Source organism: Scomber scombrus, chromosome 14 (assembly GCF_963691925.1).
Source record: "Scomber scombrus chromosome 14, fScoSco1.1, whole genome shotgun sequence".
Taxonomy (NCBI): Eukaryota; Metazoa; Chordata; class Actinopteri; order Scombriformes; family Scombridae; genus Scomber; species Scomber scombrus.
The window spans coordinates 19,528,496-19,543,066 of record NC_084983.1 but is presented as its reverse complement, the minus strand read 5'-3'; the positions used below and the strand labels follow the sequence as shown (position 1 = coordinate 19,543,066).

The 14,571-nt window shown below is 38.5% G+C and overlaps 1 protein-coding gene across 1 annotated transcript in view; it reads right to left on the bottom strand.

Annotated features, from left to right (window-relative positions):
* Positions 1 to 14,571, bottom strand: part of LOC133994379 (polypeptide N-acetylgalactosaminyltransferase 10-like) — an 87,973-nt gene that overhangs the window by 34,028 nt on the left and 39,374 nt on the right. Inside the window, exon 4 of the mRNA XM_062433623.1 lies at positions 12,876 to 13,042. Within this exon, the coding sequence (XP_062289607.1) occupies positions 12,876 to 13,042 (167 nt within the window). The remainder of the gene's footprint in view (positions 1 to 12,875; positions 13,043 to 14,571) is intronic.

The window sequence follows — 14,571 nt, the reverse complement described above, 5'->3', positions numbered from 1 at the left end:
ATGGCATCCAAAGCTGCTTTGAAGCTGCTTTTCTGCAACTGTCATTAAAAAAAGAAAAGGATGCTAAGGGAGAGTCTGTGATGATATAAGCCAGTCTGGGGGGAATTTTAAAAGCACACATAACCCCCCCCCCCCCCACACCGCTTTTCCTTCACACAAAAACCACACCGCTTAAATAGTTACTGAGGCGATGATAAGAGATGTATTACAGATGTGCACTTTGCCGTCACGACTTAAAATGATGAAAGCAGCATTTTGATAAGCGTGAGGAGAGGATGGACAATTTCATGTCTCTGCCTTCAAGCATTGTCACACATTTACAGCACGCACATACACATGCTACCATACCGCTTCACACCAAATTCACAACATCGCTATCTAGACTGCTGTATTTCTGCTGCATATTTTAATTCGTTGCTTATTTTGAAGATCTTTTATTTTCTTAAGAAAAAAAAAAGAAAAAAGTTTCTCTGCTTATTCCCAACCATTTAACTTCAGCGGACATCTTGCATTTAAACTAGGATTACAGGTTTTAAATTGGCCAATTGTCATTCTAAACTTGCTTCAAAATATTCAGTCAGTGTTTATTTTGCAATTATTAAATCTAATACATTAAATCTGCGTTTACAAATGTAATGATTTGTTTTTTAGTGCTGTCAGTTGGAACAGTAAAGTCAATTCTTCACTTACTGATCACCTCCATATAAGTCATGGAAGATGCCAAGCTACCATTGCTTTCAGTCCAGCGTCTCTTGACCAAGTTGTGCAACACAATCACCTAATTTGACAAACTGACCAACTAAAGGCAAAAAATATCACATCTAATTCTTGTATGAAGAACAGTAATGCATAACAGAACGATAACTCTAATAAATGACCTATAACAAAGCCCTGTGCAAAGTACATCTAAGAATTTGTCTGCAAATAGTAAATGGCAACATTACAATGGATGAGAATAACATGAAGTGGAAGCAACAACATGACAGAAGATAGCAGAGGCCAAACTGACTTCATAAAGACTGAACGATAGCAGCAACAAAGACAGAGTCACTGTTAGTCACTGTTAACACGGCAGCACCGATGTTGTGTTCACTTTACATCTCTGAACCTCGTCCTGTCGAGTGGCTCTTATCCTGCCGCTGTCGACTGCTGTAAAAATATCCCCATGGGGATTGTTAGTCCTTGAGAGAGTCACTGTCAGAGTCTGAACAGCAGCCTCCCGGCACAGACCTGTGAGGCAGGTTAGGTCCTTACTGTCGTCTAGTTTCTGTTACACCTGTGGGAAGAGGATGAGGAAGAAGAGGAAATAAAAGAAAACTAATTGGATAAACAACATTCTAGTCCATGCTCCCATGATTTATAATCCACATGACCCCAGAAAAAAAGAAGAGGTACCAAGTAATCCTCTGTTATCACAAGTGTGAAGGAAAGTCATAGCAGATCGAAGTTATGAAGCGTTTCAAACCTTTAACATTAAATCAGCCTTGTATCTCTCACCACCATGTCTGAATCACATGTGGTCCTGCCCCCGATGTTGAGAAACTCAGAAGGAAAACAACTGCTGGTGCGAATCATGACTCATTTGTTCAATATAACATCTTCGTCTTAAATTGGTGACGTGTGTATTGAGTTTCTGTAAAAACGGCTTTGCTCAGGAAACCGATATCTAACAACTTATTTTTCTTCTGTTTACTCCCAAAAATCATCAGAAATATAAAATGTCTTCAATGTTTGTTTCTAAGAATTCTTTGACCAACAAATACAGATCTCAAAAAGAATTGCACTAAACCTTTGAGTGTCTTGTGATGAGCAGGTATTGTATTTAAAGTACAGTCTAATGATGCACATGGATTTTAGAAGGAGTCTTCCTATGGACGTTATGTCTCCCTCCAGCATATTCTTAGCAGTATAGGGTGATCTTTAACTAAGATTTAACTATTACTATCAAAAGTGCATGAGCCAAAACCGAAAAAAAGAAGAATATAAGAATGAAATCAACAAACAAGTGGTGAATCGATATATGATGATGGTACAAAGAGCATTAATGAGTTGAGGAAGAAGATTGGGAGCATAAAAGGAATGGAAATCTGGCCACAGAGGGGAGGGATGTGGAGGCTCGGGCAACATTAAAACTAATTTCCATGGCCATCATTTATCCTGACAGTCTTATTTCTGCACATCAGTCGAAAGTCCATGCAGCAGACGTGACACCAACGTGTATCCTGGTTAATACAACACCGGTCTCCATCTTCTTGAAATCTGTGCATTCAGCTCATTCTCTAATCTTTCCTGATCCATTATTCGTCCGTCTTTTAAAGCTGCTTCTTTCAACTCGCTGAACAGCCAAAAATGGCACCTCTGCTCTCCAGGGAAGCCTATTAAAACATAATAACAAGTCTTTAGCTGAAACACCACCCTGTCTCTTATTGGCCATTCCTCTTATCATTGCTCATTTCCTACATTTCTTTTTTATTACCTACCCTTTCACTCCCCTTGTCTTTTGCCTTGTTCTTAATGGTTAACTTGTGCTTATGATTGTTTTGGCATTAAGATTGCCCCCATTAAGCTGGCAGGATGTCAGTTATTCCCACTATTATGGATGCTAATGACACTCCTTGGGGAGCAGCTCCAGTTCTCAATTTAAACTTCAATTAAACAGAAATGATAATAATAACTGCATTATGAAAACAAGATAAAAAAAAACCCAAAGAAAACAATCTAATTTTTGTGAAGTCGTGTTTGTTCTACACTTTAAGACATGAATAATATTAAGATTTAAACTTTAAAGCAGGGAGAAAATGACTACATTTAAATGATCCAAATGTTCTGTGACAAGCTGGCATTTATTAAAGACAACTCTTCAAGTAGGCCTTTCTCTCTCAATCTCTCCCTTTCCACTAACATGCCCGGACACTTACAGGTGCTAATGAAGTCAGCATCCCCAGAGAACAGCTCTCATCTCCAAAGTACACTCCAATTAAAAACGAGGGGGGGAAAAATAAACACTTGCTAAAACATGATGGCATGCTTCACTGCTTCTTGCTGCCTCTTGTGTAAAAAAGTACCGCCTTTTACCCCCTGGCCCTGGAAACATAGCTTTATTAAAGAACGAAATTAGCAAGCGAAAATGAAAGCAGAACGTAGCGGCACATGTTTTGCATGTGAACAGTTTTAAAATGTCAAATAACAGACTCTGGAAAAAAGCATCATTGTGATTGCAAAGCAAGAAAGTTTCAGCGATAACTTTACCAAGGACAGAATCTTTACAAATTTCCACTGAACAGACCGGAACACATGACATCTAACTTTTACATTGTTGTTAATCAGTCATTTATTGTGAAAAACTTTCCAGAGTCCAAGGTGACACCCATCCTCTCAAGTCTAAAACCCAGTTATTCAGTTCACAATGATGTAAATGTGAGAAAATCAACAAATCCTCACATCTGAAGAATGAGAGAGAATGTTTTGCAATCTTGCCTCATGAATGCATTCATTTCAAGAAAAAAAATAGACATAAGTTGTTGAGCAAAACTCAGCAAGCATGCTTTATGTGAGATGTGCTACTTGGAAGAAGAATGTGGAAGATGTTCTGTGGTAATCACTAAAACACAGTTATCACCACAATAGTATATACACAGAGATCACACTGTGTCCATTATTGCCTGCAGATCAACAACTTAATGCTGGATCATGAAGCAAACATTGTAGCAGCACAGGTTCAACCATTCGCGGTCATCAGAAGCCCCAAGAGGATGATGGGAACTTTAAACCGTAAGATAATGCTTTTATCAGAGTGCAATAATTATCCAGAAGCAGTTAAACAATAAAATGATGATAAAAAAGACACTGAATAGGAATTTAAACTTTATGGATAATAGTGAACCTGTAATGGTGACTTCAAGTTGCAGAAGCAGGCGCGAATATAAATCCCAACAAATAATCAAAGATTTCAGGTAGCACTTCCAACCTTCCAGTAAAATAAGACCTGATATACCCTAAAATGTAGTTTCAACATACATGCCATTTCATGAGGCATTTACTGACTCTACTTAAATTCAGCATCTACAGAAAGACGCATCCACATATCCATATATTCAGGAAGATGTAAGGAACAAATGCTAAAATTAAAACAGCCAGCTGACGTTTCAGCTTTTGAGCCTTTTTCCAAGCTGCTGAAGAAGACTCGAGTGCTGAAGAAGGCACACTGTCAGCCTAAAGAATAAAGCCAGTGCTGCATAACTGTCAAAGTGCCCCTGCCTCTTTTGCATGTTTGTGTGCTTGTTTGCACCCTACAGTTATCAGTTATCACACACCTCCCTGCAGGTTAGAGTGCGGAAACTACACCAAAATAAAAATAAAAGCTTAAAAATAAAAGATTATATTTATCAAAAGTCTAATTCAATTCAGTCACATCAAAAAGATAAAATCAAACCATGTTCCTACATTACACACATTTAAAGTGATGCAAAACAAGACAGCAAATTGATTTTCTACTGAAAAGCTTTTTGGGACGTGTAAGATGAATGTCCTTCCATGTCTGCGTGGTCAGCTTTAACACTGAGACACTGCAGGTCCCTTGTTGAGTCACTGCCACAACGTGTGTCAGCTGTTATCAGGGCCAGAGGTGGTCTACTGCGTTACTGAACAAGGCCTCTAGTCTCTGCTCTACTCTATTTCAGCAGAATCACATGGTGGAGCATGTACCTGTGCGCCTACATGGTCAGACATGTAGATGACAGATGGTGAGCGGAGAAATCCGTGGAGAAAGTAGCCCATTAGCTGAGCTAACCTTGAAAGTATCGGGGAGGTTGAGAAGCTGGAGCCAAAACTCCCCTGCAGGGAGAGCGAGGGGATGAACATCCTCCCTGCACGGGCTGCGGAAATTCAATTACAGCCTAATGAAGAGTGAGCTGACCTCCCCTCACCATCACCACCATCACCACCCCTACTCCTCTTCCTCATCCTCCTCTCCCTCCTCTCACCCAGCTAAAGCTCATCAAGGAGTGTAGCTGGGCATGTTGGCAGGTCTAACTGGTTTCACTGAGACTGGTGGTGTCTCTGTCCACAGAGCATTTTTGTCTCTCTGTCATCATTCACTGCGTTCCTATCATATTGCTCTCTTTCTATCCTTGTCAGTCTCAGTTTTTTCTCCTTTTCTCTTTACTGAGCTCTGCAACCTGTTTACTCTGTTTTTTAGTTTTTTTTTCACTGGGTCTGGAATCACATACTTCCATTAGTACACTTCTCTGTAGTGCAGTGCGCATATTATATACTTACTTGCATAATGCACATATTTCAACAGTGATGCCTCACTTACCCCAAATGATGATCAGATAGTTAGCAAGCTAGCGTTAGCATTCACATTATCGTTTGCGGTACCAAATCATTACAGACAGCTAAATTAATCCAATAAACCTACTGGCGGTTTATATCTGACAGCAGTATAGTGTTGCTTAGTGTAAAAAACACATGTATATTTCATTTGTATAATGCAGCGATGTTCACCGTAGTTACAACGTCCTCGGCCGCCATTTCCAGTTTGAAAGCGCCCCAAGCTAATACTGGCTGAGATATCAGCCTGACTGATTTTTTTTTTTTTTTCTGGCTCTGGTGTTAAATAGTCAAAATAAAAGTGTTCAGTAGAGTGATTTTAGAATCCTTCACCTTTCCTCTAGCACATAAATATACCAATGTGAATTCACAGGGTTTCATCAGCACCAGTGACTCACCTTTTATCAAGGCAGTGAATTGTTGTATACATGTATATGATTCACAGGAACCTGACTTCTCCTGTTAGTTTTTCAATGATCAATCTAATGACAGAATAGTGTGTGGTAGTCTGCAGAATGGGAAAAAAGAGCTTTAACATTAAAATGGTATGTTGTCATTATTGTTACGACCCTGTAAATGAGATAACTTGGTTCAGGTGTGGTACCAAGAACTAAGACTACATTATCTGATGTTTAAGTGCTCACTTTTTGGCCACAGACTGAAATGACTGTCACTGTGTTCACATTTTTCAACTTATCAAACACAAAAGACGTCTCTGCAAATGAGATTTCAACATTTTCCATCTGAAGCTAAAAGAAAAAAGCCATTAATCTTGTGCGTAGTGACAAATGACCTCTTCATTACACATTTCTGTTGCACCTCTGCTATACTCTAACTAGCTGTAATATCCATCTCATTATGAAGGTAGCTTTTAAATTTATGTCTATTACAGCCTACCATCAGATGTACCTGAGATCTGTTGATTTCGACCTTATTCACTGATAAAGGTTGATAAAAGTCATAAATTACTTAATTCCCCATTTAAAGCATCCACCTCACCTCTCAGTCTGTCTTTAACATTAACTCTACCTCATCCTCACTCCTCTGATGTCTCTCTGAATGTTGTTCCATGTGTCTTGATTGCTCCATTTCTCACTGTCTGACTTAATTTATTCCTCATGCCCATTCATCACCTGCCCTCACACTGCACTGCACTTTCATTTTTACTACCAAAACATGATAAACGCCATTAAAACCATGTCATACTGTCTCAAATTGATTACAATAAATTGGCAGCCAAGTATATAGAACTAATTACAACCCAAAAAAGAAAGTCTCATTACCATTTTGGTGTTAGAAAATGAAATATTTGCAATCTAATTGATCCCATCAGGCACTGACAGTCAGTGAATAATTGGGTAATAAATCTGGAGTCAGTGACAGGTTTCTATCACAGGAGGTGATGCTGCAGTGTGGCTCAATGGTCCTGTGTAGAGGGACTGCCTCTGTCACAGACAACAGTTAACCATGATTGATACATCTGGACTCACACTGTCCCCGATTTAATGAAACTCTGCCCTGAAGACGTCTAAGCCCAATAACAGCCCAGAGATGAGATATGAAAGCAAAATATGAAGCCATCCTGCAACTGACAAAATCTTTTCCAACCTTGGGTTCTTTCAGAAATCTTTAGTAACATCACAAAAGGATTACTGATCAATAATTTAATCACACACCTGACCATTTTTCACAAGACAGTGATGTTGATGTGTTTTGTATCTTTAGGTGACATTGGAGATTATTCCAAAAAGATACACAAACAGTAAAGGCAGTTTTTTCTAGATCAGGTCTGGTTTTGGGGTTCCTGAAGCATCAACCAGACACTGGAGTCTGTCAAATATGGACAATATCAGGTCAAGTGAACACCTGTTAATGAGCACATCACATCCTATTTGAATCAATTCATTGATGTGGAACTATGCTTGCACCAGTTAATGTGAACATCAAATCTAACCAGTAACAAATCACACATTTTTAAGTGACTCCTGTCTTCGTTATATCCTAAATTAAAGTCTGTTTCAACAAGGATTGCATGATTTAATACAGAAAATAGACTATTTCATGGTGCCACCAATAGTTTAAAGAAAGATGTTATTAAGAAAAAATATTTTTTAAACTGCTTTTCTGAATCTACAGACTTTAATTAATGGTTCTTTGGTAATATTGTTCACCCTCAGAATCAGCAGGCCTTCACCAGCTGACCTGGATCACCTCCCATCATCCTCTTTTCTCAGTGCGATGTAAATGTAGGTCAGTAAGAAATAAAAAGCTAATTACGTCTACTTGTGCTTGTGTTTGAATAGTGCTCTGTGTGTGACGTTGCCATTGTATCTGTGTGGATGGTATTCCACTTAGCATGCTATACACATCTAATGATACTTGTTTTCATCCAGAGAAGAAAAGTTTTACAGTGTGCAACATATCTGATCACAAAAATATATTTTTTGTTTCGTTACGTTACTCAATACTCAGCAAGTGCTGTAGCTGCATTATATTGTATTCTATAAAGGCAACTGTGGAAGGGAAAAAAAGAAAAAAAGCTGCCTCTGACTTCTCTGTGATGGATTCCTGCTGTTATGTTTGTTGATTATCAGTAGGAAAAAAGAAAGAAAAAGCTTTTTGATTGAGGGACTGACACTGAAACCTGACATTTACTGTTGCCTACAATCTTCCAATGAGTAAAGTTTTTCGAGTCAACAGCAGCAGAGATTAGCAGGGAGAGCAAAAAGCAGTAACATGACAGTCAGCTCTCACTGAAGCGGATGGATCAACCAGAATCAGATTTACGAGCTTTGTTGCCTCGAAGAGATGGATAACACACACACACACACACACACACACACACACACACACACACACACACACACACACACACACACACACACACACACACACACACACACACACACACACACACACACACACACACACACACACACACACACACACACACACACACACACACACACACACACGGTGACCAAAGTGGAACAGAAGAGAGAAGAGGAAAAAAAACAGAATAAAGCAAATGAGAACAGAAGAAAAAGGAAGATAAGTTAAAGAGAAGACAACTTGGGCTGCAACTAATGATCCTTTCAAGAGACTCACCGATATTTGCACGGCCGGTATAATAAAAGTGAGGGCCGGCTCATTGTTTAGTTGTCCAGCTGCATCTTTACTGTTTTGGTTCACTCTCAGTGCTTTCATAGTGTTGTTTTCAGCCCCACCAGGCAGATGTTTTCAGAGAAAAAGGCTCTAAAAAGCCACTGTACACTATCTGCTCAGCACCAGACACAGTTAGCTGTAGAGTAGCTGGTGAATATAGTGGAGCATTTAGCAGCTAAAGAGCCAGATATTTGCCTCAGGAGTCGGTAGAGAGTAAAAACAGAGCTAAAAGAGAGTGCATATTGGACTTATTCAACAGGTGGACAGAAACACAACTCCAAATGAATGAATTACTTTGTCCACAAGAGAACAGATTTTAAGAAAAGGGGAAGATAAGAGGCAAAATGATGACAGACATTTAAAAAAAAAAAGAAAAAAAGCAATACATGAAATAAGGATGTAACATTTACAAAGGAGAAATGTCAAGAGGAGGCAACCAAGACCATGGAAAAAGGAAAAAAAAAGTTGAAACATTATGGAAATTTTCAGAAGGTAAACAGAAGATAATTAAGAGAGTAAAAAATAAAGAAAAGAAACAGGATAATATAATTAGTAGAAACTGTAGGAAGAAAAAAACAGAAAGGTGAGACGGAGAAGCACAAACAAGAAAATGTCAAGAGATGAAACAGGTTAGATGTCAAGAAACAGGCAGGAGCAATAAAGATAAGAGATGTCAAGAAAAGACAAAAAGGAAACAAGACGAGACAAAGAAGACATTAGAGACATGAAGGGGGAAAAAAGCAGCAAGTGGAACGAGGAGAGAAGGGGGGGAAAGAAAGAGACGTTAAAGAAGATGAGGGCAAGTGAGGAGATAAAAACAGCAGGTTTCAGTGTTTGCATGTTATCTGTGAGTCACTGTTGTGCCTGACTGAGCTGCTCCTGCAACACGGAGGTGAGCGTGGGTGAGAGAGGAAAGTAGAGCGATGGAGGGCAGGAACACAAAGAGAGCGAGGAGGGATTGAGATCTTTTTATACTGACGAGGTGAGATGTATTGAAAATCAGATGAACAAGGACCTTAATATGGCTCCAGCACATGTAATTTCTGATTTGTTTGCACACTTGTGGGCGGTAGAGAAAATAATAATCATCACTCTGAAAACATAGGTGAGATTTTCTCCACACCTTATTCTGTAACAGAACAAACAAACAAACAAAAGAATAAATACACACTTATATTCATAAATAAACCATATAGTTACAGTTGGTTTTCTGGCTCAGGACAAACATTTCAGACAAGTATTGCTGTGACAGAAGAAGTGCTACTTTGGGATTAAAGGAAAAGACACTGAATTCTGAGGCTCAATTCAGACTAAAGCAGGTGCTGTGGTGAAAACACCAGTCCTCCCATTGAACTGAATGGTGCCAGTGTGTTTAGGCCACAGCGGCCTATGGTGAGAGAGTTAAACCAGAATCAACTTTTGGAGTTTATTTCTACTTGTTTTCTGCTGACATTAAACAATCAGATGCACAGAGATACATTTTCCTACAAGTGTAATATAAAAATACATTCATCGTGGGAATACATCCTTTTACTATGTTAAAAGCTCTGAGGAGATTGTTGACATTATTATTGAAATATTTTAGTTAAATTAGGTTATAAGGCTGCATTTCATGTAGGAGTAGCCTGATTTTAATTTAAAGACATCTGAAGCAGGTTCAAGTTGTAGATTATCTGTACTGTGAAAGTCAAAGCAGATGTTTGTCAATTTAGAATTTTTTAAGGGCAAGAATAGATATGAATCACAGTAATTATGATAAATAATTGTGGCTTTCAGTGGTAAGCAAAACATTTTAGCCAAAACAGTAAAGCCCTACTGTACGTGTCAGAAAACAAAAAACAGCAGAAGTGGAAGTGGAATCATTTCTTTACTCAGTTTTCACATTCAGACTTATCTTACAGACCTTGTCAGCTAAAAGAGACCAAATTTGTGTTTTTTTTGTGTTTTTTTTGTGCAACAAGCATTATGTGTGTGCAATCAGTCAGGAGCAGAACATTTTAAATTGCATGTACCTCCAAGAGTGAAAAGAAAAAGAGAAGCAGACCACAGTGGGGAAAATATGGAGACTCATCTGACCCCTATCTTGAATCCGATGATCCTTTACGAGGCCCCAACTGACAGTAAGAGCTTCTTGCAGCAGTTTGTGCTTCACAATCATACTGGACACCGCAAAACACTGCACAACCTTAGCAGTTAAAATGTTGGAAAGACTTGTGATGATGTCATAAGATGGGAAAACTACAAACTGAAAAGTCCAAACTCCATCCGTGACTTCATGAGTCCCTTAATGAACTTTAATAAACTTAACTACATGCAGCAGAGCAAGTGCATGGAAAAAAACAAACAAACAAATATAAATAAACAGATATCCTTCGAGTCAAACATGAATAGATGTATTAATTATGTGTTTAAAACGGAGAGGGGCTCTTCCTGCGAGGCTCTAATTACACAACATAGAAACTAATCAGCACCTCAGAAAATATAACTGCAGTCTGAAAAAGCATCTCAGAAGTTGTTTATTTTCCTCATGTCAGCTGTGAGGTACCAAAACAAAACAGCATCAATGAATGTCAAAGGGCATAAAGTATAACCGCTGGCTAACATACTGTCATGGAGCAGAAAAGTTGTTCATCAACATCAAAGAAAGTGACTGGGAGGATACACAGAAATATACCTCTGAACAGCTCATCCTTCCTTTTTTTGTCTCTCCTTATATATATATATATATATATATATATATATATATATATATATATATATATATATATATATATATACATATACCTATACATATACATATACATATATTATAGTGCATTATTTAATATCTAAGGAAATGAAAAAGGGAGAAGGAAATCTTAATGACGTTTTAATGTTCATATTATTATTTTGTATTGTTTAAATATTTGGACAAATTCTATATTGATGCTTTGGCAACACTGTTTTCAAACCTTTCAATGCCAATAAAGCCTACTGAAACTGAATTGAAATGATGCGTCGCACTGTGGCTGTGAACCAGACTTTATGATGAATATCATGTTCTCTCCTCCACTCAAACCCCAGCAATAATATTGCACTTGTCCTCCGATTTATTATGTAAGGGTTCAAAGCTGTACATTAACTCCAGAGTTCAAACTGATTAAACCAATCTGTATTAGAAACTTTTTTTCCTCTCCTTGACCTCACTGACAGCAGTAGGGTCACAAAGTGACCCTCATCATCACCATCTGTTGAGAGGTTACGGCAGTCTTCAGCTCCCAACATAATAATAGGAAGTCTGTGAGGAGGTTTGAAGCTTTGCATTCAACACTGCTCCACAGTCTCAGGTTTTTTTTTTTTAAAAGATCTTGCAGGTTTTATTGTAGAGCTTTATGGGTGTATCAATGGTCAATAACACACCTCCATAATATCAGAAGTTAGTGACAGTATCCAGTAATTAAAAACAGTATAGTCCCTGACACACCACAGTTTACGTGTACATGTACACACCCATACACACACATAATGACTTGTTTGAAATGTAAGCTGCAGTCTCTATATGCGCATTGTTTTCCTTGTGATCCAGCAGGTGGCGCTCTAAAAATGTACAATTAGCTTGACCTGCATGCCCTATCAATAAATCAAGCTAATGTTAATGTAGTGCAGTTTTAAGAAGAAAGAACAATAGGGCAAAGATGTCCTGAGTGGACAATCAGGACACCAAAACATCTGAGAAGTCACGTGTGGAAGTATTTTGGGTTCTGGGAGGGCGTTGCTCATTCAAATTCATCCAAATGAATTGCGGATCATTTCAAGTTTGTTTCAACTTGATTTTTTTGAAAACGGCCCTCACACACACTGTACAGCAGCGAGCTCAGGAATGCTAGCTGGTCTTGTTAATGAATGATGAATTGAGCAAGTGCGATACATTCCTAAAATATTGACTCACCGGTGTGCGTGTGTGTGTGTGTGTGTGTGTGTGTGTGTGTGTGTGTGTGTGTGTGTGTTGTGTGTGTTTGTGTTTGTGTGTGTGTTTGCATGTGTGTATATTTCTGCTCATGACGTGCACAATTTAGAGTATGATAAGATCATTTTGGGTCTCTACAGAATCTAGCTAATGCTTTTGTTTCTGTACAACTCATTATTTCTGCAACACAGTCACCAGCACTTGCAAACAATAAGCGTGCGCGTGGGTGTGTGTGTGTGTGTGTGTGTGTGTGTGTGTGTGTGTGTGTGTGTGTGTGTGTGTGTGTGAGTGAGTATTAAAGGAGGAGCGAGACAGAGGGGATAAAGAGCCACAGTGTCTGCAGCTGTGCTCATGTACCTATGAGAATGCATGTGCTTTTACACAGGTGCAGGTGTGTTCCTAAAGCAGTGATGAGTGTGTGTTCTTCTTGTACCTTTGTCACTGAAGTCGTCGACCAGGATGACCTCTGCGAGGAGCTGTGGAGGAGAGCGGTTGAGTACGCTGTGAACGGTCCTCAGCAGCGATGACCAGCCCTCGTTATGAAATGGGATGATGATACTTGTGTTAGGCAGCTTCTCCGAATAGAGCTTCTGTTTACAGCTACACACAAACAAAATGAAATAAAGAAATAAGAAAGGGAAGTGTCTCATCTGTGCTGAATAATAACTATATTTTTTAACCACACTAACAGTGTAGCTCCAGGCAGGGGGATGTTGGCCAGGTGGTCCAGTATAAAAATATCTCAACAACTATTAAATTATTTTCAATTAAATGTATTAGACATGTTCATGCCACCCACAGGTTGAATTTAAAGAATGATGGTGAACCCCAGAACCCCAACGCATCAATCCCCTCAACTATAGAACTGCAACTAAAAATGATGTCCATCATATATTCAGCTGCTTATTTTCTCAATTCATCTACTAATCATTTGGTCTTTTAAATGTAAGAAAATGGGAACACCCAGACATATTCAGTTCATTATCATATTACACAAAGTAAAGCAGCACGTCCTCTGAATTAAGAGTATGAATCAATTAGTTTGACTGATAAATCTATCTATTGCATTGTGGATAAATTTGCCCCATTTCAGTTTTTGAGTTGTCTGAAATAATGGTTATCATATTTTTCTCCATGATATATTTTCTTTGACTTTTCCTCATTCGTGGTCATGACCTTTGGTGTAAGATGTGAACACACTGATGTGTCATCGAACATGTGCACCATAAAACGAAGTCTGCAGGTGAATTTGACCCAGATGCCTTCATGTAGATAAACAGCTGCACAAACAAAATAAAAATGTGTCTTTCATGTATATGTTAAATGTTGTTATGACATTATTATGTTGAACAATTTTGACTGGCCTGTCACAGTAAATTTGTTGCCCCACATGTTCTATCAATGCTGCAAAATATTTTGACTATTTTTTTTCTGTTTCAAATTTGTCTCCTGACATGAGTTGGATCAACCAATCAGGTTTCTGCATTTGGAAGGCTTGTGCCTGGGTTCCTCTGTGAACCTCTGTGATCTATGGTTATCCAAAACACCCTTCTCTCTTTTTAGGTTTGCACATGTGTTTACATATATGTGTCTACCTGTATCAGAAGCACAACTACACTTACAAGATTATGAGATATTTAAACAGCGTGGGTCAAATCGACGAATAACATAATAGATTATTTTAAACATAATAGGAGGATTAATCGATTACTGAAGTAGTCGCCAATTAATTCTTTGTCAACTAATCAAACTCTTCCAGCACTACCGTGAAATTACTGCTAACATTACCTGAAAAATATGGGCATTGTAACAGGCTTACATGGTAAATATTACATGATTAAGATTGGCATATCAACATGCCTAATGCTCTAACATGCTACACTTAAAAATTAAACATTGCATGATAAAAAGCTCAAAGTTGTATGTGGTGCCTGGTTTGTGCTACAAGCATCAATTCATGTGTGTCAGAAGAAAATGTGTGTTGCACTTTTGCTGGCATGCTAAACATGCTAAGGTCCAGTAGCTGTAATGTGCATGTTTACGAGCTAACGTGAGAATAATGGCGAGCTGAAGATTTACTGTTATTGTAACCTTTAAATGCAAAATGACAGCAGAGTGGACTGGACTTT